The following is a 26,229-nucleotide window of genomic DNA, read 5'->3' as shown; positions in this document are numbered from 1 at the left end:
ATAGAATTTTAACACCCGTGAGCAGAGGGCTCTCTCCGCTGGGGAAGACAGATTTTGAAAGAACGTGGGTAAAGAGATGTATGACTTGCATGGAAATCTGAGACCACTTTAGGAAAGAACTTGGAATGGGTAGGCAACACTACTTTGGAAAAGTGGAAGACTGTGTACGGCTACCTAGAGCAAAAGGCCTGTATCTCACCAATTCTTCTAGCGGATATTATAGCCACAAGGAAGGCAGTTTTCCAAGTGAGATGCTGAAGTGAAGCCTTATAAATAGATTCAAAGGGTGGCAGCGTAAGGCAAGAAAACACTACATTCAGCTCCGATGGAGGAGAGGGGCGTCTAATGGGAGGAAAACCCTTTTTCAGCCCCTGTAGGAAATCTTTAATAACTGGAATTCTAAAGAAAGATGTGTGAAGGACTTTTCCTGTTCCGTGAGTGCAGACAGGTGGACTCTAATTGCAGATTATTGGAGGCCAGATTTAGCAAGGTGTAACAAATATGGGAGAATACCCTTGCAGGCTTAGAGTGACGCATAAAATATGCAAAAAAGAAGCAGAGGACTCTGGGTAGTTCCCAAGTTTAGGTGGAAGGCAGCTCCTGTATGGAGCACCATCAACATCAGCGACACTCTAAATTTGTTCACTTCAAATGTCTGCTTTTCAATTAATGTTTTTAAGCACTTAAACTTGGGAACTACCCAGAGTTATCTGCTTCTTTTTTGCATAACTTATGCATCACTATGCCTGCAAGGGTATTGGTTTGACTTTTACTGGGTGCTCCCTTGTGTCTGGACAAAGCTAAACCTATCTTAAGAGCTGTAAAGACAGCGAAACACGTGTCAGGGGTTGCTTTTATTCATTTCTGGTTGGCTTGGATGGTATTTTACCAATCCAAAGCTGTAATACTGTGCCTGGAGTGGTAAATGGTTTTTGTCATTTTACAGCTCGGTATGGATAGCAATGGGCTAATCCTCTGCTTAAAGACTTTGCTGTAGAAATGGCAAAAGACTGAGTCCCTTTCTGTCTCGATGTGGCTAGCACTGGGCTAATCCTCTGCTTAAAAACTCTGACAGAAAAGCAGACATTTGAGGTGAGCAAATTTAGAGTGTCGCTGGTGTTGAGGGTGCTCTATAAAGGAGCTGCCTTCCACCTAAACTTGGGAACTACCCAGAGTTCTCTGCTTCTTTTTTGCAATATATATATATACATACACACACACACACACACACATATATGTACATATACAGACTAATACGAGAAGATGTACCCATCATGAAGTTAAACTTTACAAGTAAAAAGCATGAAATCTGGCTCATGTGAGGATGTATACCACCCATTACACCAAACAAAAGGACACTATAGGGTTGGTAGCACAGGGTACTTAATGGCAGCCTTGTACATTTCAGATCGGTGTATATGATCTGATTAATTCAGAACAAACATACACTTTATACTCTATACAGAAGAGGTAAGGCTACCCCTACTCAGTCTCTCAAGAGGTTTCACAATTGTGATGTATCGCCGAACTAAGACCATATGTGTCCTTTTGTTGTAGGGGTCTACTTGTATGTCCTGATGAAGCCACTCCAACTGCTACTGAGAGGCAGCTGCTCTACTCCAGAGAGCGTGCCTGCCTGACAGGGCCACTGTACAACAAGCAGCAAGACTTCTCTGAGCAGGATCTGATCTCGTGAGGGCACACGCTGCAACTTCCGTGCTGCAAGAGCGGGTAACAGTTGAACTGGGCCTATAGGCACCAGGGGATTTGCTGCGGAAGGTGCTGCTGCACCATAGACAATTTTGACTACAATTCAAAGGAGTCAAAGGAACTCTTGAGTACTGCTCATTCCCTGGTTGCGGCCACCACTGAATTGGGAATATCCCCAAACACGTTAGATGAAGGAGACTGAGACAGGGATTTGCCAGACAACGACTAAAGTCCGGACCTCGTGGGGCATTGGGTTGCGTTTTTTTTGCATGTGTTAAAATAAAATACTACCTTTTCTTATAAAAGCAAGGATTTGGCTGGACATAGATTGTTCGAACTGTTTGAACTTTGAGTTATGAGTCATGTTTACTGGTTCGCATCTACATCCCCGAGGGTGCCTTGGAGTAAATGGTACTTGGAGTTTGTCATTAAGAACTCCATAACACCATAATGGCTACACTGAAGACTGGGAAGTTTGGTATCAAACTTCTCAGCACATTAAACCCACACTGGGATCTGAAGTAAAATCCACAGCAGAGGGCATCTTAGAGATGCCCCCTGAAACTCGACCAACTCTTAGTGACCTGACTGAGTGGCTGCTTAGGCTGCCACCACCAGACATGTTTCTGGACCCCTGAGTCGAGAGCTTGCTTCTCTCGGGGGCCTGAAACAATGCACATCCTGGGACGAGGTGCCAAGCCTCCTCCCCCTGGATGGGCAGGTTTTACGATGGAGAAGCTTCAAAGGCATGCCGCCTTTGTGAGCCTCTCCACACCATTTGCTGCTTTCAGCAACTGGTCCCCACTTGTTCTACCCCCCACTTTGGGAGGGAGAACCGGCGTAAAAAACAAGTGGGAAGAGAGATGTGCCCACCTCTGCCAACTCAACACCTCAGGTGGGGGAGGAGAGGTGAAGCTCAACCAGCCAACTGAAGACAGGCTCCTGCCCCCCTCCCACTGGAGATTGGCAGAATAGGGGGTGTACCCACCCCAGGAAAAGGGACCCATTGGCCCTTACCTACCTGTAACGCCCCTAAATTTAGTATTTAGGGGGCACCCTGAACCTTCCTTCCTCCGATCCAGCCTACCTACAAGAAGAAAAGGAGAAGGACGAAGAGCCGTGCAGAGCTAACAAGAGGATGACGCCCACTGACTTGGCCCCAGCCCTACAGGCCTGTCTCCCCTCCAACCTGCTCCTGCGAAATCCCGGCGTGTCCAGCATCCAGCAACCTCACAAAACCCCGGAGGACCTGCCTGCCTTCACTTCCCAGACTGTTTCTCCCGTGAACACCGGACGTGTTTAAACTGCAGCTTCTGGTGCCAGCCAGAGACCATGCATCCAGCCCACTCTGCACCTGCCAAACCCGGCCCGAGCTAGAGAAGAAAAACACCATAAGGAGGTCACCCAGGCGATCCTGACCCGAGATCCGGCGACCTCTGACCTGCCTCAAGCCTCCAGACGACACCTGCAGCCTAAATCCAGAAGGCCACCCTAACCGCAACCAGGAGCTGGTAAGAAGATCCGACCTCAAAAGGCACCCCTGCACCAGATGACCCACGGCCTTGTGTGCCCAAACCGACAGTGCCTAGCCAACCCTTAAGTTCCCAACTTACCTCTCCAAGTGGTGGTCGCACCCAGAAGTCCTTAGTCTTCCTGCCTGCAGTGCTTTTCCAAACCAGAGGGGATCTCCACAGAAACTAAAAGGGCACCCGACGTCGAAACAGCACTCTGCACCCGGCCGCCTCAGTGCCACTGAGGGTGCACCTTTTGTGCTATTTTGTTTCTCCATTTGCCCTGAACTTAACCCTAGGAGCTTTGCTCCCAAAACCCAGCGGCCTGCTTTTCAGCAGCCACGAACCAGAGGACCCCTATCCCCCATTGGATAACACTGGGCCTCATCACTCTGCACCCGGTCGCCCCAGTGCCGCTGAGGGTGCAACAACTGTGCATCACTGACCCTGGGGGACCTCCGAGTCTAACCCCAGAAACTTAACTCCCACAGCCGTTTACTTACCTGTGAACCGTTAACCTGTTTTCCTCCCATAGGAGAACATTGACACTTTTTCTCCCAAAAGTTTCTAAGTGTGGAGTTTTGAAACCTAAAAATATTCCTTAAAAAAAAAAAAACGCACAACTAACCAAAACTTGTTTACTCACCTGTTTGCAGGAAATGTCCCAGTGCCGAATCTAGGTAAGGTAGCCAGCACTGAGTTAGAAAAGTAATGTAAAAAGTAACTTACCTGCAATTTACTGAAAAAGCCTATTCATTTCAATGTACTGTATTTGCTAAGTGTTGCATACTACTGCTCCCCTGTAAATCAAACAAAGTACAATTTCTATTGCATTTTCAAACTGTTCTATATCCAGTAACGTATTACTGAAAAGTATTTAATGCTTACCTGTACCAGGCTTGCTTGGTTCTAAAAATAAACAGTATATTTTTATACTAACACAATTGACCTAGAGTTCAGTTCTTGAGTGTGTGAATTCATTTGCTGAGCGTGTACATCAAATGGTTAACACTGTCCTCTGATACTGCTTTACTGCTCGACCAAGCTATCACTATTAGAGAGTAAGGTTCTATCCAACTATAACCTCTGTCTACCTCTGGGGACACTTGGACTCTATACACACTATACCTCATTTTGGTGTAGTATATATAGAGCCAATTTCTTACAAGGGGTACTTGGCCTTGCTGAGCGGGATCAATAGTACGCCAGGCCCCAGGAGTAAAAGGCCTCAACCACTACGGTTGGGCCCAGTAAAGTCTGCGTGCTCTGAAAGGGGTTCTCACAGGGCTCAAATTTCAAATGTGATGTTTATGAATCATTTTCATTGGCTTCAGAATTGGAGTAATTGGTTACTGATGAAGGGCTGTTGTCAGGCCTGGTAAGTACTGGGGAATCAGAGACATGGATATACAATATTGTTATTGATGTTTAAACACCTCTTGTGTAAACATGTCAGAATATGATTTTATATTTAAGTGAACAATTAGTAAATATTACTAAAATCAAGTACAAAGTATGGCTTAAATCTGTACAGAAGCGGGGGCGGAGCCTGGCTCGAGTCGGGAATGGCCGCCTGAGCCCAGAGCTCCTCCACGCCGATCCTTAATTTATCCGAGCAATTTACACCTTCCAAAGCAACAAGAACACATATTCGTGCACCGGAATACTGCAGCACCCCGCGGACGAAACCCCAGCCTCTCGGGACCTCCCCTGACTGAGGCTACGGAGCAGGGAAGCGGGCGAAGTGCCGGGCCGCGAATCCCCAAACTGAAGTGCGCGTGGGACGGAGCGGCATCACCGTGCATGTGGGGGAGCGTAGGCAGGATGAGCCGATCCACAGCGCTGCGAGGCCTGGTCTCGATTGATTCTTTGAGCATGCTCACAAAGGCTCCGGTGGCGAGGGGTGGGAGGGGAGGGGGGGGTCCAAGACTTCTGCTGCGGCGGGACCAGAACAATCGCAGCGTTCAAGGAGGAGCGTTGTGGGGAGCTTCAACACCCTTCTCTCCCCCGGAGTGCTGAGTATCAACGGACTGTGATTTGTGCAATTCCGGCTGGCAGTAGCATGCGAGATGAGCTACGGAGGCACCCACAGGCAGGAGGGCGATGAGGACGGGGCACGCCTGACAGTATCTAGAAGTTAGGAGAAAACTTCGAGAGACTGCAACGTGCATAACTAGCGGCCCATCAGGGGGAAAGTGAGCACTTTAGGCCACAAGATCAGCCCAGGGAAGCTCTAACAGGCGCCTCTGCGCACGCAGTGGAAGTTGGACTGAGGGGCAGTGGAGCACAGCCAGGGCCAGGTGGAAAGCTGTATCGCAAACAGTCGGTCTGCTGTAGTTAATGGAGGTGTAGTGGCACTACATCCACAACATAGCTGATGCTGTATTCCGGCAGAGGCCACCAGAAGGCACAGAGGCCCCCACAGAGAGTGGACATAGCGGACTCCAGGAGAGCGATGGGAATGCAAAGGAGAGCAAATGCTGCCCTGTAGGGTGCAGCGCCCACAGAAGTGACTGTCCGTCAGTAGTGAGGTCTGCAGAAGTGGATACGACCGGGCCGCAGAAACAGCGGTAAGTGCTGTTGCTGCACAAGGGACAATATAAGACTGGTGTTAGCTCACCCAGACAGCAGATCAGCGTACCTCACGAAGCCTAGGCAGTACGGAGGGGGTAACGCATGGGGCTGTCCAAGTAGGAGCACATTGCACCGCAGCAATAGCGACGCGAGGAGACGCACAAGACTGGCGTTGAGTTATTGGCTGTACCCTGACGAGGCGAAGCGACGCGGTGGGCGATTGCACACAGGAAGCAATGGATGTAACCCCCCGGTAGCTGGCATACTGACGCAAAGGGCCGATAGCCATCACGTGTAGATTCCTGGTCTGGGGCAATGCCATAGCTCTTCAAGGGAACGGAGACCTCGCCCTGACTTGCCTGGCCATGTGGTGGAAGCTCTTGGCGGTTTAGTACTGGCCCTTTAAGCTAAGGAAGACAATGGGCAGAACAGACAAGACCCAACCCAAACTCACGTTCGAACAAAAGCGCTCTCAGTCGAATGACTCGACTTCGCGCGTGCCTACTCGGACCACTCCGCCTACAGAGGAAGAGCCGGATCTTCGCTGCCTGCTGTTATCCATGGAAAAGGGACTGCATAACGGTATCACATCTCTGGGCGCGAAGATCGACGCCCTCTCCTACCGGATGGACAGGATGGGGGAAGAGGCTGGATAAACATGCAGAAAGACTAGATATGTCCGAAAGACGGATGACGGAAGTCGAGGAGGCACAGACAACTTTGAATGCGGACCATAAACAACTGGAGAGTATTACACTGGTATTAAAGGACAAGACTGAGGATTTGGAGGCTCACTCGAGACGATGTAATCTGCGAATAACTGGCCTGCCGGAGACGACGCAAACGGGCAACATGGAGCGCTTTGTGGAGAAACTGCTGGTAGATCTTCTGGGCGCAGAAGTGTTTTCGAATATGTTCGTGGTGGAACGGGCACATCGCTCCTTGGGGCCCAGACCGCCGCCGGGAGCCCCGCCACGCCCAATCATAGCCAAGTTGCTAAACTAGCGGGACAGGGACGCGGCCCTTCGTACGGCGAGGGACAAACAGACACTGGCCTATGAAGGATCAAACATTTCGCTGTTCCCAGACTTCACTGCCCAAGTGCAAGAGGCTCGCCGACAATTTATCCCAAGAAAAAACAGCTAGTGGATTTGGTAGTAGACTATGCAATGCTGTACCCAGCTAAGCTGCGGGTCAACAGACAGGGGCGCTCTCACATTTTTGTAGATCCGAAGGCGCTGCAAAAGGCGATTAAGGACTGGAGCAAGGAACAACGACGGAGTCCAGAGAGTCAGCCCCTGAATGAAGCCGATGGGAGTTCGATGGAGGAGCAAGACTGAGTCCCGACTGATCGTGTGCTGCTAAGTATCCTAGGGCCAGGGGGGCAGAGGGAGGCAAGGGTTGTACTAATGTCCGTGCTGGGATAGAAACCTATTGACTCATCACGGTACACAGCTGTGGACATGCTGCTTGCACCGGTTAGGTATATGGACAAGTGTCAGGTATCTAGGTACTACACAACAACAGTTGCAATGGTCAGGGAAGATGTATGGGACATTGCATATTACTGGCCGGGTTGAGATGGCTGGGTGCGTAGTAGTGCCACGGCAAGTACAGATATGACTAGCGGTTAGGTGGAAGGAGAAAGTATAGCAGTCGGCGAGGGGGGGGGGGGGGGGGGGGTGGACGGGGGGGCCGGGACAGATACATGCTGGTGTCAAGAGTTTTTCATTTTACTCGTTGTACACAAAGCGACCTCCGCCCGCAAGTGACAAACACCACGACAATTTACCCAGTTGGGGGAGGGAGGGGGGGGGGGGTTTCGGTGTGGGAGGCCCCTGATAGGGATGATGAGCGACAGAGTTGTGGGTGCTCTGCTGTGGGAGGGGGAAGGGGAGGGTAGGATTGGGAACCTGTTTTTGTTCTCTAAGTTGGGTAGAGTTGTTGTTGCAAGAGGTACAGTATAAATGTCAGTCACAGGCTTTAGGGTGCTCTTCGATGCATAATAGAAAGCAATGCTATGTCAGGAGCAATCGCTGACCAGAGACCACTAGACTCCCTCAGAACGCTATCATGGAACGTGAGGGGTATGAAAGACCATCGCAAACTGCGGAAAGTACTGCAATATCTAAATAGACATAAGATAGATGTGGCCCTGTTACAAGAGATGCACCTCCCTCTGCAAAGTCCAATGATGCGTTCCAGGGGCAATACTAACGCGGCAGGATTCACGTCACACGCTAGAGCGGTAACGACATGGGTGAACCCTAGAACTGACTACACACTACAACTACTGAAGGCAGACACGGGTGGGAGGTTCGTGATCTCCAGATGTCAGGGGTGAGGACTGGATCTTTTACTGGTTAATGTATACGGCCCAAACTACGACTGTCCGGAGTTCTTCGCTGCGTTAGCTAACATAGTGAGTGGATGTGGGATGACGCACATGTTATGGGGAGGGGACTTTAACTTTGTAAGGAACCCGAGCTTAGATAGATCAGAGGGCCAATCAGGAGGCCGGCATCAGCAGCTAGAGCTATGGAAAGGGTACGGATTAGTCAAGGCCTCAAAGATATTTGGAGGGAACTTCACCCGCTAGAAGGAGGTTTCACACACTACTCAGCCTATTATAATCTTCACAACCAAATAGACTACTGGCTGGCATCAATACCACTTATCCCACAAATATGTGCATGTCAGGTTCTACCACGCACACTGTCGAACCACTCCCCGCTCCTTGTGGTCTTGTCCACTCCCAAGAAGACAATCGCTCCATTTACAAGGCGATTTCCCCCTTATTCATTGCTAGACCCTCTTTTCAAGGAAACGATGGCTGAAGCCATCAAAATATTTTTCGCTAACAATATTGGGACAGTAAACAGTTTTCAGACGGTATGGGAAGCCTTCAAAGTGTATATTAGAGGGGTGGACATGGCTAAACACTCAGGGGTACTCCACGACATCCACCAGAGACGGGCAGCTCTGAAGCGTCTTTTGGGTGAGTTGGAATCAAGGCAGACGTCAAGGGCAGATGGGGAGAATGCAGAAGTAATGAAACAGTTATTGGAGGAATACGAGGAGGTAGCGGATAGTGAAGTGAAACACCTGGGGAAATATGCTACAGCACGAGTATACGGAGAGGGAGACAGACCGGGATCAGTTTTGGCTAACCTGTTGAAAGCCAAATGTGATAAAACCTTAATTACGACAATCAGATCAGAAGAGGGTGATCTCCTCACTGAGGAAGTAGAGATAGCTAATAGATTTAAACAATACTACTCGAGACTATACGCCTCTCGCCTATCGGACATGGACAGGGAAATACTTGATTACCTGGAACATATCAAGCTGCCCTTTTTGTCCAACTCGCGTAGAGAGTTCCTTGCCCTCCCCATCGAAAAAGATGAGATTTTGGAAGCGCTGTCGGAAATAAGGGTAAACAGTGCCCCAGGACCAGATGGCCTCACTGTGAACTTTTAGAAGACCTTCATAGATTTATTGCTCCCCCACCTCTCGGAATTATTCGACAACATGTGTGTTACGGGACAGATGCCGCAAACGATGAGGGAAGCTACGATAGTAGCAATTCCCAAATCAGGTAAACCACGGAAGGAGCGTGGGTCGTATAGGCCGCTTTCCTTGCTGAATGTTGACGCCAAATTGTTCGCAAAAGTTTTGGCGACTCGACTGGCACTGCTGACTCCGGATCTGGTGGCTCCGGAACAGGCGGGATTCGTGCCTGATAGAAGCCTCGCATACAATCTTCGCATGGTCTTCGGCACGATACAACATGTTCGACACGATACGAAGGCAATCGCGGTCTTCTTAGATATGGAGAAAGCTTTCGACTCGGTGGAATGGCCCTTTATGAGGCAAGTCTTGACCGGAATGGGGCTCGGCACAGTATTTTTACAACTGACAGGGGTGCTATATAACGCCCCCACGGCGCGTATTAGGCTGGGATCCTTGGTCACTGACCCTATTCCCATTACCAGAGGTACCAGGAAGGGCTGTCCTTTGTCACCGTTGCTATATGCACTGCTGGCAGAGCCCTTGGCATGCGCGCTTAGGGAATATCATGGCTACAGAGGGGTGAGTTTCCCTAACTACAAAATAGTGCTGTCATCTTATGCGGATGATACCCTTCTCTAATGTGAGAGATCCCGAAAACAATCTAGCCCTGGTCTTGCGTGAAGTGGAGCACTATGGTGCATTGTCCGGGCTGAAGGTCAAATCCAAAATCCAAATCCATTGCCTTTCTGCTCACTCCGTCTACATCAAGTTTCGAGGTGGAATATCCGTTACGGTGGTCGGACGACTCGGTTAGGGATCATGGCATTAGATTACACACGGATTCGGACATTGTCTTACGCGAAAATCATGGAACTGCGGTGGCCAAGTTGCAGACGATGTTGAAACATGGATTGGATTGGCGCTATCGTTGCTCGGCAGGGTCTCTATCATGAAGGTGGTAGTGCTACCTAGATTCCTCTTTCTCTTCACAAACATACCGATAGTTCTGCCACATTCCTTTTTCGCCCGGGTAAATAAATTAGTGCGTTTAGCTTGGGCGGGCAAACAAGCGCGTGTACAATGGCGGGTACTCACATTACCATATCACCTGGGGGGACTGGGTGCACCTGACCTGCAGCTTTATTACAGAGCAGCACAGGGCGCGCAAGCACATAGCTGGGTCCATGGTGCAGATAACATCCCGTACTTCCCGCTCGAGGGGTTGTTTGCTGACCCACTCCCTCTCCCTGCTGTCATATTTGAACCGGTGGACCGCAGAACAGGCTTCCTGGATTCTTTAAACTCGACCAGGCATGCCTGGCACAGCTTACTAGAACAAAGAGCGGGGGCGTTGTTATATTCCTCGGAGATGTTAGTGGACTGGGCAGTCTGGCTGCCCCCCTGCAGGGACGGAGCGCTGGGTATTCGCAAGATGGGAGATCGGTTTGCAGAAGGGGCCGCCATAACTAGTGACGAAGTCATGAATTCCGCTGAAGCACCCACTTTGCTTCAACGCTTTCAGTTCCACAGAGTGCACAGTGCGCTCAGACAACAGCTGGGGGACGACTTAAATGAACCTCCTGAAGTGCAAGAACTAACATACTAACATACCTGTCTCCAATATCTATAGATTGAAAATGTCACAGAGAGCTCACCAGTTTATCAAAGCTAGATTGGACTGGCAGCGCGACTTGGAAACAGCTATTGATGAAGCCATGTGGACCTACTGCTGCACTAACACAAAACGCATATCTTTTCATGGGAAACATAGATTGATACATTTTAAATATATTAACAGAGTGTATTATACACCTGGAAGATTATACAGGTACGGTCTGAGGGAGGACGCGACCTGCGACAGATGCTGAGCCACTTCAGCGGATTTCCTGCATGTAGCGTGGAGTTGCCCTGGTGTATACCGATTCTGGGAAAATATATTCCGTGAGATTAGTGCAATAGCAGAGTTGGAGAGCACCCCCTGACCCAGCACTGGCGCTGCTAGGCTATTCTAAAAAACTACAGAGGGCAGCTCGTAGACAGGTGGACTTAGGCCTGCTGATGGCTAAGCGTAGAGTAGCAATGTGCTGGTTAAGGGGCACCTTACCCACAGTGACACAGTGGTCGCACGATATACTTTACTGCTGCACACAATAAGAGTTTTAGCTAATTGCTTCCTCCAATGTGCAGACCAAAGAATTTCTGGGGGCTATACACCACATATTTGAAAGACAAGAGCGAGAGAACAGCAGCACAGGAAGGAGGACACAATCCCATAGCTCCTTACAAGATAGGACTGTATTTTGGTCTCAGTAATCTCCATCCGTAAGGAAAAGAGTCAAGTGCTGAGAGAGAGACTAGGTCCGAGCAATAGGTGGGCACTAGAGGGCAGTGATGATGGCGGGGGGAGGAAGTCAGAATGGCGGTGCGACAGGCATAGAAAGCCATCACTGAGTAGTGGAGCAACTAACGAGAGCCCCGATGATGGTTGGCTGGCCTGATAACTCTTTGTCTGGTTGTTATTTTAAAGAAAAAAAATTATTATTTTTTAATACATAGTTCAGACGCTGAGGCATGGCAGTTTCGCCTAGTATCGTACTCAGTTACGCAACCCATAAGAATTACGCTGCCCGGCCTCCGGGATGTGGGCAAAAGACCTGTGTAATACGCTTTAAATATGAATGCCGCCGGCCCCCGGGTTGTAAGCGTCCGGCTGTGTTTGTCATGGACATCTCTCGCAAATTAAAAAAAAAATAATAATATTAATGTACAGAAGCAGTACAAATGAAAAGCGAGAAGAAGAAAATATTACATCTTTTGACACATTTGAAGTGGTGCAACACGAGGGGTGACAACCTGAGGACAGATAGCTTATAATGAACTTTTTCAGCCCAGTTAATTGTGGAACTCACTCCATCAAATAAGAACATACAAACGTGAATACCTTTTTTTTTTTTTTTTTTTTAAATATTTAGCATTAAGGCGAGTGAATTTAAAATAAAGCGAGTACTCAAGGGATAACCTTGTTTAGGGTAATAAAACAGCACATGTGAAATGAATGTATGTTTATCAGGAGATCCCAGACTGCATCTGAATCTGCAATTAAATGGTTTGTCTTACCTTGGCCCATTCTACAATGCAGTCCAAGCAGAAATAATGGTTGCAGTTTTCAGGGGTTCCGACCACCTGGTCCCTGAAGGTATTGAGACAGATGGGGCAGTTTTCCCCCTCTTCATCAGAACTGCGACTGCCATTGACAGCTGGTTTACTAATCAAAGAATCAGCTCCACCCACTGCACCATCAAGCTCATCCTCCTCTTCCTCTTCCTCCTCCTCCTCTTCCTCATTATCATCATCATCATCATCATCATCTTCGAATGAACCTGAAGACAAAGGACAATTCTGCCATTCAAGTACCAAAGATATGTACAGAGGTATAGACAGCATGAATATGATGCACTCTCACTCTGTGGTTCTGAAGATTCAGCTCACTAGCTGGTATGAATTCTGTCATAAAGGAGCAAGTGCAGATTCATTCTAGATGTTGGCATTGCAGTCTGTAGAACAATGGTAACAATCTGTTTTCTTTAGAGAACTTAAGTGGATGTCACTCTTGCTGTTATACAGGGCATAATGGGCATGCATCAAAGTAAAAACAGATACAAAGACTTAAAATGATTGGATACTTTCAAGGAGGAAAAGTAAAATATGGCCTAGGCTTTTAACTATTATCACAACATACAAGGACTTACTCTTGCAATAGCTTTCTAGCATTAGAGGTTTAACAGCGACAACAATGAGAAATGCAAATAAATACTATTAACAATACTAGAACAGTGGGAGTGTGTACTACATAATATAGAGATGTATGCAAGCAATGACCTTATTGGTCTTCGTTCGCTTTCATAGACCTGACATACATATATAAAGAAGACACTTTGACACTATGGAAGGTTTGGTGATCATCTAAATTATGTAATCAATAAGTGTGAGCAGATGAGGTTTATTTCATGGTGTGGTCGTGAGACCGCACCGTGCAATAAATTCAAAACCCTTGGGTCCGGCCAGGCTCGTTTGATAACCCCTAAGCAAACAGTGGGTAGCAGTGGCTTAGAGCAGTCAGGCTTAAACAAAGGAACAAGTGTAAAGCATTTAAACAGCACCAAAACAACTGGACAAGAAAAACACTTGACTGTCAAGAAATCTGAAACCAATTTATTAAAAATAGACTATATTTTTATAATTTTATAGATGTCAGGGAAAAAAGAAAAAAAAAAAAAAAAAAGGAAGAGAAGATCTACTGGAGGGTTCCGGAGTAAAATTACTTGAATAAAGAGTAAAATCACAACTTTTCATTTAGCCTTGAACAAGCACTGGCAAATTCAAATAATTTGACACTTACAAACTTTTCCAGCAAAACATTCATTAAAGTTGGATGTGGTCGCTTCCAGTTGCGAAGAGACAGGCTGCTGAAGATGCTGTGCTGTCGACGGGGTACTTCCTGGGGGTACACCCCGGTCCTTGGTCTAGGTGGGGCGACTTTAGCCACATGGGTCTATGTTTATCGAAGTCCTCTTTGGTCCAGTAAAAGTCCAGTTACCACTGGACTACTGGTTTCCGGCGGTTTATCTGGCGATAGCTTTCCTTCTGGGTGAGCAAACTACACTCTGACACTCTCCTGGGTCTAGCAGATTCGGATGCAAATTTTGAGCAGTGGACTCGGTCTCCCATGCTGGCAGCGATGGTGAGGGATAATCCAGTGGTCTAGGCTACCAACACACCCAGGCAGGCTTCCTCAGCTTTTGCGGCCCTGTGTTGCAAACAGGAAGTCAGCCAACTGACTCTTGGAGTCACTGCTTCCAGCTTCACTTGGGGGAAGACTTCTGAAAGCATGACACCACAGATACAGTCTTATGTGAGCTAGCCCATGGAGCTGCAGGTGCAATCGAACTTTGGTGCAGCCTCTTCTTTGCAAGGTCCAAAATCAGGAGAGCGGTCCTTCGGGCCTCTTCTCCAACTCGGACCAGATCTGAGTGCTGGGGCCATGGGTTGCCTCTTTTATGCCAAGAAAGTTCCCACTGGGGAGGCCACAGCACTAGCCAATGAGCTACTTGGATCCCTCCCACCTGAGAATGCCCTGTGAAGTGTGGGATCTTAATATACCAGTGTGCTCTTTTTTGTTCACTCTCAAAATGACTGAACCCCTCTCTTGGTGTGTGGAGCTTGGTAGCTCACCCTCGGGGTGTGGCTACCTCTGGCCTACGCATCCACGGGAAATCCTGTCTGACCAGCGTATTCCCCTCACTGCCCAAAACGCCCTACTGTCTACCTAGACAAAGGAGCAGCCCCTCGTTTGTGTTTCCCATTTGCCCATCAAAAGGCGTCTTTCCCTTAAGTTCGCTTTTAGGCTCACACCCTATGTGGTTTTTCCTGCCAGGAGGAGATAACATCTCATACCTCGGCGGATCCTTTGCAGGCATTCCTGGAAGTCGTTCACACATCACCAGAATGTCAGAAAGGTGTTTTGAAGACAGACACTTGTTTGCACCTGTAAACAGGCACCGGAAGCTTGGACATAAAAATGGCAACTTACTAAAGTTGCACTTTGCTCACTAGTGACATTACGTTGGATTTAACCATTAACACAAATTTAATGCACTGATTATTAAGATAACTTAGAAGTATCAACTTTAGTAGTCCCATTCAGAAATTAGCACAGCTGAGATATTAGCCTGTAACTCTGCGCTCACCAATGAGGATACTAGTTTTTAAATAGTAAAAACAACATTGTCGGGTTTTACTGTTAGGACCTAAAAAATATGAAACTACAAGTCCAACCTTTTAATATAATGCACCTTACCTTTAGGGCTCAGTGGGCCTGCTTTAGGAGTCACTTACAAATATTGAAATGGTAGGCTTGGGCTTTGCAATGGCTTGAAATGGATAAGGAGTAGTTTCTTTTCTGTAACTCCAGTTCTGTAGTAGGGGTATCTCTGTTATAGTCATAATCTAGTGAATAGTCCCGCCCATGTGCGTGGACCCCGGAGCAATAAAAAATAATCTCTAAAAGGTGACAAATCATGCAGACCTGCATACACATTTAAGAGAGAATTTAATTTAAAGACAGATAATGCAGCCTATACCCACAGGCTACACTGTCCAGTACTTCAACTAGAATTCCACCAACATCCACAAACAGCACTGCCTGTCTAGTTTTTCTCCCCATAGGAAAAAACCCTGCCTCTACCAGCAAAAGCCTCTGGAATGATAGAGAGGAAGGAGTGGACAGACAAGCCCCATAGGCTGCCATTATGTGGCTTAAAACAGGATACTGTGCCTTTAAGAAAACTTTCCAGATTTCCAGAACTTTCCCCAGTATCCCAGAATGCCCAGCAGGTCCCATTTACTTTCAGTTCTTTTTGAAGGCGTAGCACGCCAGACCTGTAGCATTCTCCACATGAAGAAATCTCTCCACCGGGGAGGAGGGCGGGCGCTTATGACTATAACAGAGATATCCCTACTACAGAACTGGAGTTACAGAAAAGAAACTACTCCTTCTGTAGTAGGGGATCTCTGTGTATAGTCATAATCTAGTGAATAGAATGGCAAGCCCATCCCCACACAACAAAAGCGGTGGAGAACACACAAGACACTACCACTACTGTGCGAACAAATTTCGCAGCGAAGCCTGCCCAACCTGCGCATCTGCCCTGGCATCCGTGTCCAGACAGTAATGCGCAGCAAAGGTATGGACCGACTTCCAAGTGGCCGCCTTGCAGATTTCCGCAATCGGAACATTACGCAGCAAAGCCGTCGTGGCAGCTTTGCCCCTGGTGGAATGAGCCTTAGGTTTACCCCCTAAGGTCTTATTAGCCTTTTGATAACACAATTGTATGCAGGACACAATCCACCGAGAAATGGACTGCTAGAGGTCGCAAGACCAGTCCTGACGGAGCCATAATTAACAAACAATTGGTCAGACCTACGAATATCCTTGGTCTTATCCAGATAAAATTTCAACACCCTCCGAACATCCAGGGAATGGAGAGCCCTTTCCGCTGGCGAAGAGGGATTCTGAAAGAACGTAGGTAAAGTTATAGTCTGGTTGACATGAAAGTCAGAGATAACCTTAGGAAGAAATTTAGGGTGAGTACGCATCACAACCTTAGCAGCATGAAATACAGTATAAGGTTCTTGACAACATAATGCCTGAAGTTCACTCACCCTGCGGGCCGATGTAATGGCCACTAGGAACGCCGCCTTCCAGGATAGGTGCTGCAACGAGGCCTTGTGAATGGGTTCAAAAGGCTCCTTCATCAGTCTGGACAGCACCACATTCAAGTCCCAGGAAGGCGAGGGAAGTCTGACGGGAGGAAACACTTTCTTCAAGCCTTCCAAAAAATCCTTGACCACAGGGATCTGAAAGAAGGAAGTCTGAGAAGGGCATTTCCTGTAAGCAGTCAAAGCAGCCAGATGAACCTTAATAGAATGGAAATTAAGGCCAGACTGCGCCAGATGTAAAAGGTATGGAAGGATGACATCTTCCTTACATGTTGTCGGATCAAAGTTCTTGGACTTACACCAGATACAGAACCTCTTCCACTTGTAAGCATAGGATGTCCTAGTGGAAGGTCGCTTAGACTCCTTCAGAATGTCCATACAATCGTCTGGTAGATTCAGATGGCCATACTGCACTATTTCAGGAGCCATGCCGCCAAACTCAAAGACGAGAGGTTGGGGTGCACCATCCGCCCCCCGAACTTCGTGAGAAGGTCCGGCCTGCACGGCAACCGCATGTGAGGAAGGAGAGACCGGTGAAGAAGGTCCGTGAACCACCACTGCCTGGGCCACTCCGGGGCGATCAGGATCATCCCCGCCCTGGACTGGGACAGCTTGATGAGCACCGCCGGAATCAGGGGAATGGGTGGAAAAGCGTACAGAAAGCTGTTCGACCAATCGATCCATAGCGCATTCCCCAGCGTCCCCCGCTGGTAGTACCTGGATGCGAAGTCTCGGCATTTGCTGTTTGCGGCGGTGGCGAACAGATCTACGTCTGGAGTCCCCCACCTTGCGAAGACTTCTCCTAGTACTTCGTCGTTTATGACCCATTCGTGGTTTTCCTGAATCAGCCTGCTCAAGGCGTCCACCTGAGCATTCTGCACCCCTGGCAGATGCGTGGCCGTAATAGTCAGTCCTCGGTCCAGCAGCCAGCGCCAGATCGCCTGCGCCTCCTGCGACAGAGTGCGCGATCTCGACCCCCCCTGCTTGTTGAGGTAATACATCGTGGTTGTATTGTCCGTCTGTATCAGCAGCGAGTTGGTCTGGAAGGACGGAAGGAAGGAAGGCCTTCAGCGCCAGGAAGACAGATCTGAGTTCCAGGAAATTGATGTGGTACGTCGATTCCAAAGGAGACCACTTTCCTTGAATCTGCAAGTCCCCGGAACGCGCTCCCCAGCCCTGGAGAGAAGCATCCGTCACTACACTCGTCGTGGGAATGTCCTTGTGGAAGGGAACCCCCTTGAGGAGGTTTTCCGCCGAACACCACCACTTCAGAGACTGAAGAGCATGCAGCGACAGTCGTATCTTGTCGTCCCAAGAGCCTGTCCTCTGATCCCACTGATCCTCCAAGCACTCCTGCAGTGGTCTCATGTGTAGCCGTGCGTGAGGTGTGAGGAAGATACAGGAGGCCATCGAGCCCAGTAGAGAAGACACCTTCCTCACTGTCGCCGATGGCGCAGTCCTGAGGTCCTGAGCCTTCCGAAGGAGTGATAACCGTCTCTCCTCCGAAGGAGACACGCTTGCTGACCGCGTATCGATGGAGGCCCCCAGGTACTGTATGCACTGGACCGGAGTCGTGACCGATTTGGACATGTTGACGTGTAACCCCAGCTTGTGTAAGAGAGCGTACGTCCTTCGGAAGTGATCTTGTGCTTCCGAGAAGGATGAGGCCTTGATCAGCCAATCGTCCAGATACGGGTAGACAAACACCTTGTTCCTCCGCAGGTGTGCCGCCACCACCGCCATGCACTTCGAGAAGGTCCTGGGCGCAGACTTTAGCCCGAATGGCAGTACTGTGTATTGATAGTGATTGGCGCCGACTTGGAATCGCAGGAAGTTCCTGTGCTTCCGTGCTATGGGCACATGGAAGTACGCATCCTGTAGATCTATGGCACAGAGCCAGTCTCCCCGTTGCAGCTGAGGGTAAATCTGGTGCAACGATAGCATGCGAAACTTCTCTCTGCGAATCCATTTGTTTGCCTGTCGCAAATCCAGAATGGGCCTGAACTCGTTCTTGTCCTTCTTGCGAACGAGGAAGAACCGAGAGTACAGACCTCTTCCCCTTTGAGACAGAGGTACCTCTTCTACCGCCTTTTTTCTCAACAAGATGTCTGCCTCCGCCTGGAGCTCTCTCAGCTGGAATCGAGACCTGGCGTGCGGAATCGCTGGAGGCGGGCTGATAAACCGAAGACTGTATCCATTGCAAACAATATTCAGCACCCACTTGTCCTGAGTAATTTTTCTCCACTCTGCCGGAAAAAATTGAATGCTTCCCCCCCACTGGAGTGGGTAACGGTAGAGGGGAAGTAGCCGCTCAGGGCCGAGACGCGGACGGGCCCTTGGTAGTGGTAGTAGCCTGCTGGCCTCCTCTACCCCTCTGGCGCTTCTGGAAGGGCTTGCGGAACTGCTGCTGTTGTTGCTGCTGCTGCTGTCCCGAACCCTGCCCACGCCCTCTGCCCGAAGACCCGAACCGCCTCTGGAACAGGCGCTTCTTCTTCTCGGCCTTCTCCAACCAGACGGCCGTCAGGGTTTCCGCCTCCGCCTTCATGCGGGCCATCTCATCATCCGCATGTTTCCCGAACAGGGTTTCCCCCGAGAAGGGCAGGTTGGCCACTCTTTGCTGCGCCTCTGGCTTGAGGGACGTCAGGCGCAGCCACGAATGCCGCCTCTGGTGGACGCCATGACAGTAGGCGTGGGCGGCCAACAAGGATACATCCGCCGCTGCGCCGATCACCTGATTAGAAACCAGCATGCCTTCGCGCACTGTCTCCAAGAAGTCCTCCTTCTTGTCCTGAGGCAGCAGGTCCGCATACTGCTGCAGGGACTCCCACAGGGCCCGGTCGTAGCGGCCCAACAAAGCCCCTGCACTCGCCGCCTTCATGGTGGTGGCGGCGGTCCCACATACCTTCCTGCCCGCAGAGTCCAGCCAGCGGCTTTCCTTGTCCGGCGGGACCGTCGATGAAGGGGCGGTCGCATGTTGTTTCCTCGCCGCCGTCACGATGACCGAATCCGGCTTCGGGTCCACCCTCAAAAAGGTAGGTTCCGACTCCGGGGCCCTATACTTTTTCATGAGCCTGGAGGGGGCGGCCTTCGTCACCGCGGGAGTGAGGAACAGCTCCAACGCGGGTTCCACCAGTCCTGGTACAAGAGGCAGTAGAGGGCGAGACATAGGTTTCTTATGAAGTGTCTCGAATATCACGGACGTCGTGGGTGTTGGAACCGTCACCGTGATACCCAACTTCGCTGCCCCTCTCAACAGCACCTCTTGGAAAGAGACCAAATCGTCCACCGGAGACACCCTAGTCCCCGGCGAGTCCGACAGCGTCGGGGAAAAGTCTCTGGTCGAGGAGCGCGTGTGCGACCTGGACCTGTGCCTCCTACGGCGTCTTCCTGAGTCAGACGATGACCGTCCACGGCTCCGTGATCTTCTGCTTCTGAGAGAGCAGGAGCGCGACCTCTTCGGCTTCGGTCTGTCCGCCGGTCTAGCCGGCCCCGGCGACCGCGGGCGTCGTGGCTTCGGAGTCCCCTGCGGCGGAGTCGGGTACCTCGGAAGGGAAACCGACCGCGGGGGAACCGCCGGCGGACCCACTGGAGTGCGTGGCAGCGACCGAGGTGGGGGCGGCGGAGGCAGTGTCTGCGGCTGTGGAGGCGGTGGTGGCGGTGGAGGCGGCGGCGTTGGTGGTGGTGGTGGAGGCGGAGTCGGAGGAGGTGGGAGAGGAGGCGGTGACGTAGGCATCCGAGGAGGCGTATACACCACCGAGTACACCGATCCCGGTGACTCTCTCTTCCTCGACGTCGACCTTCTCCTCGACGTCGACCTTCGCCTCGACATCGACCTGTGCCTCGACGGCGATCTCCTTGACCTCGAGCGTCTCGACGTCTATCTCCTCTTCGGCGGCGACGTCGACCGTCTCCTCTTCATCGACGGCGAACGGCGATCTCCCCTCGACGGCGAGCGCCGACGCCGGGTCCGATCTCGACGCCGACTGCTGGACGGCGCCGTAGACGGCGTCGTCGCCGACGATGCCGATGTAGTCGACGGCGGCCTATTCAGGTCCCTCGACGTCGATCGTCGACGCCGCTTCTCCCCAGAGCCCTGGGGAGACGGCGAACAGATGGTGGTCATTCTCCTCGACGTCGCCGCCCTCGACGGGGAGTGGGAGCGCTTACTGGTCTTCCTGCCCCTGGGGAGCCCCCCAGAGGCCTCAGTATGGGCCAAATCAGCCCCTCCAGACCAACCTGGTGCCTTCAGTCTTCTCTCCTCCAGAACTTGAAGCCTGATTTTCATTCTGTCCCTCAGGGTCCTGGCTGAGAACGAGTGGCAGATATCACAATCTTCAGGCACGTGGGACTGGGGAAGGCAACCTATACACACCTCGTGTGGATCAGTTTTAGCCTTCTTTCTACCACATTCCGGGCACTTGTCGAACAAGCCAGGCATGTTGACAGTACCAGCTACTAAGCACTTGAAAAAGTGACAAAAATTGACAAAATCTCCAAAAAACCCTTGAAAAGGGGAGAGCTCAATGCTCCAGGGTCCTGCTAGCAGGAGCCGGAAAAAAGAACTGAAAGTAAATGGGACCTGCTGGGCATTCTGGGATACTGGGGAAAGTTCTGGAAATCTGGAAAGTTTTCTTAAAGGCACAGTATCCTGTTTTAAGCCACATAATGGCAGCCTATGGGGCTTGTCTGTCCACTCCTTCCTCTCTATCATTCCAGAGGCTTTTGCTGGTAGAGGCAGGGTTTTTTCCTATGGGGAGAAAAACTAGAAAGGCAGTGCTGTTTGTGGATGTTGGTGGAATTCTAGTTGAAGTACTGGACAGTGTAGCCTGTGGGTATAGGCTGCATTATCGGTCTTTAAATTACATTCTCTCTTAAAGGTGTATGCAGATCTGCATGATTTGTCACCTTTTAGAGATTATTTTTTATTGCTCCGGGGTCCACGCACATGGGCGGGACTATTCACTAGATTATGACTATACACAGAGATCCCCTACTACAGAAGTTGAGTTAGCAATTTAAAACTGCTCTGTGAACCAGGAATGGCAGGCTGGGAGTCTTGCTTTTGCCTTGCCACACTCGGTGGCACTAGTACTGCAGTCTACAAGACACATTTGAGCTTAAAAACCCTAGTACCATATATTAGTAACTTACAAGTAAGGATAAATTACTTACCTGTAATCCTAGTTCTCTTCCAGGGGTATCTCCATCAAAGTCATAAGCACTGAATATTCCCGCCCATGTGCGGAGACCCCGGAAATAATAAAAAATTATATATGGAAAACACATACATATATATATATATATACACATACATACATATATATACATACACATACATACACATACATACACATACATACACATACATATATATACACATACATATATATACACATACATATATATACACATACATATATATACACGCACATATATATATGCACATACATATATATATGCACATACATATATATATGCACATACATATATATATGCACATACATATATATATGCACATACATATATATATGCACATACATATATATATGCACATACATATATATATGCACATACATATATATATATGCACATACATATATATATATGCACATATATATATATATGCACATATATATATATATGCACATATATATATATATGCACATATATATATATATATATACATACATATATATATATATATACATACATACATACACATACCTAATTTTTTCTCATACCAATGCAGCTCCCATCTAGGAGGCTAAACAAAGTGATAACACCCATAAAATCGGCCTTTGCAAATATATAAAAACACAAGAGGGCAAGTAGCACTTGAACTCTGTTTTTAATGAGGAAAAACTCATGAAGAAAGAACACTGCAAATAAAGCAGACATTGTCAGCCTACAGGCTGCATTTTAAACCGATAACATAGAAAATGAAAGCACTTCCTTACAAAAACTGGCACCGTGCCTTTAAGCCAGCCATGACCCCTAGCTTCCCATCATGCCTCAGGAGTGATATTTAGGTCAGTTATTCTTTGCGTAACCCTGAAGAACAGGGCCCAAAGATATTCTTTAACCATGAAAACAATCTCATTTGCCTGGGGAGGTGGGTGGGTTGCTTATGACTTTGATGAAGATACCCCTGGAAGAGAACTAGGATTACAGGTAAGTAACTTATCCTTCTCTTCCAGGGGATCCTCATCAATAGTCATAAGCACTGAATAGAATAGCAAGCCCATCTTCCACCTGCAGGCAAATGAGAAACAAAGTGACCAAATTAACAACAACTGAAAAAAAATCAGCTGTTGAACAGATTCCTCATGGAGGCTTGGCCTACTTGAGGGTCCGCTCTAGTATTGGAGTCAAGACAGTAGTGCCTTGTAAATGTATGCACTGATCTCCAAGTAGCTGCTTTACATATCTCGGAGAGCGGTACATTATTGAGAAAAGCAGTCGTAGCCGCTTTTCCTCTCGTGGAATGAGCTTTGGGAGCGGTCAAGAGAGGCTTTTGCGCTAACTGGTAAGCCAATTTGATGCATGAGACAATCCATCTGGAGATGGAGCGTTTTGATGCTGGAAAACCTGTTCTGATCGAACCATAGTTAATAAATAGATCAGACTTTCTCAACGACTTCGACCTGTCAAGATAAAACTTCAAAACACCTTTAAGGTCTAATGAATGCAGCTGGAGTGGAGGGATTAGGAAAAAAGGTCGGAAGAGAAATGGTTTGATTTACATGAAAATCGGACACCACCTCTGGAAGGAGGGAAGGATGTGTTCTGAGGACTACCCTATTGAGATGGAAGACCAAGTAGGGCTCTTTTGAACAGAGGGCCTGTATCTCACTCACCCTTCGAGCTGAGATGATAGCCACTAAGAAAGCTACCTTCCACGTAAGGTGTTGTGAGGTTGCTTTGTGTATAAGCTCAAAGGGTGGACCCATTAGTTTTGATAGTACCAAATTCAGCTCCCAAGGAGGTGAAGGAGGTCGGACTGGAGGGTAGACCTTCTTAAGACCCTGCAGGAAATCCTTCACCACCTGTAACTGAAAGAACGAGGGTTGAGAAGGGGAACGCCTGTATGTAATGGCAGCTAGGTGAACCTTAACGGACGAGAATTTCAAACCTGCTCTGGCTAGGTGTAGCAAATAGGGCAAAACTACCTCCTCCTGCCCTTTGGTGGGACTACAATTATTTTGCACACACCATATGTAAAACCGTTTCCATTTGCAAGCATAAGAGTGCCTTGTAGGTCTCCTCGACTCTTTCAATATGATCATGCAGTCCTGTGGAAGACCTAAATATCCATACTGGAGGACCTCAGGAGCCATGCTGCCAAGTTCAGCGATGGAAAGTTGGGGAGATGAATCCTCCCGTTCATCTTGGACAGCAAGTCCGATCTGCAAAGCAGCCTCTTGTGTGGACATGCTGACAGATGCAGAAGGTCCGGGTACCACCACTGCCTCGGCCAGTCTGGAGCAATCAGTATCATTGTGGTGTCCGAGTGTGATAGCTAGGTCACCACCTTCAGGATGAGAGGCAGGGGTGGAAAGGCGTACACAAATGCCCCTGACCAGTCCATCAAAAGGAAATTCCCCTTCGATCCTGGTCGGTAGTACCTTGAGGCGAAGTCTCGGCATTTTGTGTTTTCGTCGTCCGCGAACAGATCTATGCTTGGACGGCCCCAAGCCTGGAAGGTGTCGACCACCTCGTTGTTGAGGACCCAGTCCTGCTGTTCCTCGTAGTGGCGGCTGATGGCATCCGCTTGAGAATCCTGCTCTCCCGGCAGGTGTCCTTCATCCACCACGGAATGGATGCTCTGGCTGTGTGTGATAGACAGATTTTGTTTTCCCAGCTAGAAGACCGTTGATCCCTTTTGTCCTCCAAATCCTGCTGTAGAGGACGCATTTTTAATCTGGTATTGGGCACCAGAAAATGCAGGATGCCATCGATCCTGGCAGGGAGGCGATCTGACGCACCGAACACAGGTTGCTCTTTAAAATCGGTCTGCCTTTCTGAATGATGGATAATTGTCCCTCCTTCCAAGAAAACACTTTTCCTCAGTCTGAGTCTATCAACACCCCCAGGTAGTGGATTCATAGTGTGGGCTGCTGTGTCGACTTCCCGAAGTTCACGTGTAGGCCCAGTTTTTGACAAAGCCCTAGGCACTGCTGGAAATAGCTCATCACACTCTGGGGAGAGGAGCCTTTCAGCAACCAATCGTCCAGATAAGGGTAGACGAAGATGCCTCAGCGTCGCAGAGCAGCTGCCACTACTGCCATGCACTTCGTGAACACCCGGGGAGCGGACTTCAGCCCGAAGGGCAGCACTTTGAATTGATAGTGGGACGATCAGACTATGAATCATACATATTGCCGGTGATGCCGATTTATCGGTACATGAAAGTAGGCATCTTGCAGATCCAGCTAACACATCCAATCCCCTTTGCGGAGGTGAGGATATATTTGGTGGAGAGCCAACATGCAAAATCTTTCTCGTTTGATGGACTTGTTGAGTGCTCGTAGAGCCAGAATGGGCCTGTAACCCGACTTTTGACCTTTCTTTACCAGGAAGTATCTGGAATAAACTCCTTGACCTCTTTGGGATCGTGGAACTTTCTCTATGGCTGATTTTTGGAGAAGGATGCCCACTTCCCTCTGCAGCATGTTGACCTGGTAGCATGATGATGGTACCGGAGGGATCGAGGGAGGACGACGTCGGAAACGTAGAGAGTACCCATTCTACAGCGTAGCTAACACCCACTGGTCCTTCGTGATAGCTCGCCACTCTTGCAGATGATTCGCAACACTTCCTCCTACTGGAGTGGTGAACGGTAATGGAGGAAGCGAGCACTCATTGTTTGGCTGGAGCTTTCATTGAGGTAGAGGACAGACTGTTCGCTCCTCTTCCCATGTTGGATCGTCGGCCTTCATACTGTGATTTCTGCTGACCCTGTTGGTTTTGGTTCTTTTGCCAATGAGGGGTTTGAACCCTCTGTTGGAAGGAACGGTGATCAGTATTGCGGTAACCGCGACAAAACTTTTTCTTTTCCAGCCCCACCGCCTTCAGGGTATCTAGCTCGGTCTTCATCCGTGCCATCTCTTCATCGGTGTGCGAGCCGAATAACGATGAACCGGAAAATAGCAGGTTGAGAATCCGGGACTGCGCCTCTGGCTTCAGCGCTGTAAGGTGAAGCCAGGAAGATCTTCTGGCACAAATTGCAGGGGCGTAGGAGTGTGTAGAAAGTGTAGCTCCATCCGCTGCAGCACTAATAACTTGGTTCGCCACCAAGCTGCCCTCCTGTAAAACCTCCTCAAAGTCCTTACGGTCTTCCTTGGGTAGTTTTTCTGTAAAACACTGTAGAGAGTCCCACAAAGCTCTATCGTAACGTCCCAATAGAGCTGACGCACTGGAGACTTTAAGCATGGATGCAGAAATACCACATACTTTTCTCAACCATTAATCTTGTGTCTTGCTCTCCTAGTCTGGTGGTACTGTAGACGAGGATGCCACTGAGTGGGTCTTTCTAGATGCAGCCACAATTACAGAGTCCGGTGGTGGATCGGACTTCAAGATGGAGGGGTCCCCCTCCGGTGGACGATACTTCTTTAGAATTCTCGCCGGTACGGTCTTGAGA

The 26,229-nt window shown here is 49.1% G+C and overlaps 1 protein-coding gene across 5 annotated transcripts in view; it reads right to left on the bottom strand.

Annotated features, from left to right (window-relative positions):
- PHRF1 (PHD and ring finger domains 1) overlaps positions 1-26,229 on the bottom strand; it is a 497,237-nt gene that overhangs the window by 376,405 nt on the left and 94,603 nt on the right. For all 5 annotated transcript variants that reach the window (XM_085644828.1, XM_085644832.1, XM_085644830.1 and 2 more), the window contains exon 4: positions 12,426-12,688. In XM_085644828.1, coding sequence (XP_085500954.1) covers positions 12,426-12,688 — 263 coding nt within the window. The remainder of the gene's footprint in view (positions 1-12,425; positions 12,689-26,229) is intronic.

This window comes from Triturus cristatus, chromosome 3_1 (assembly GCF_964204655.1).
Source record: "Triturus cristatus chromosome 3_1, aTriCri1.1, whole genome shotgun sequence".
Taxonomy (NCBI): Eukaryota; Metazoa; Chordata; class Amphibia; order Caudata; family Salamandridae; genus Triturus; species Triturus cristatus.
Note: the sequence above shows the minus strand (reverse complement) of the source record. Positions and strands in the feature narration are given on the sequence as shown.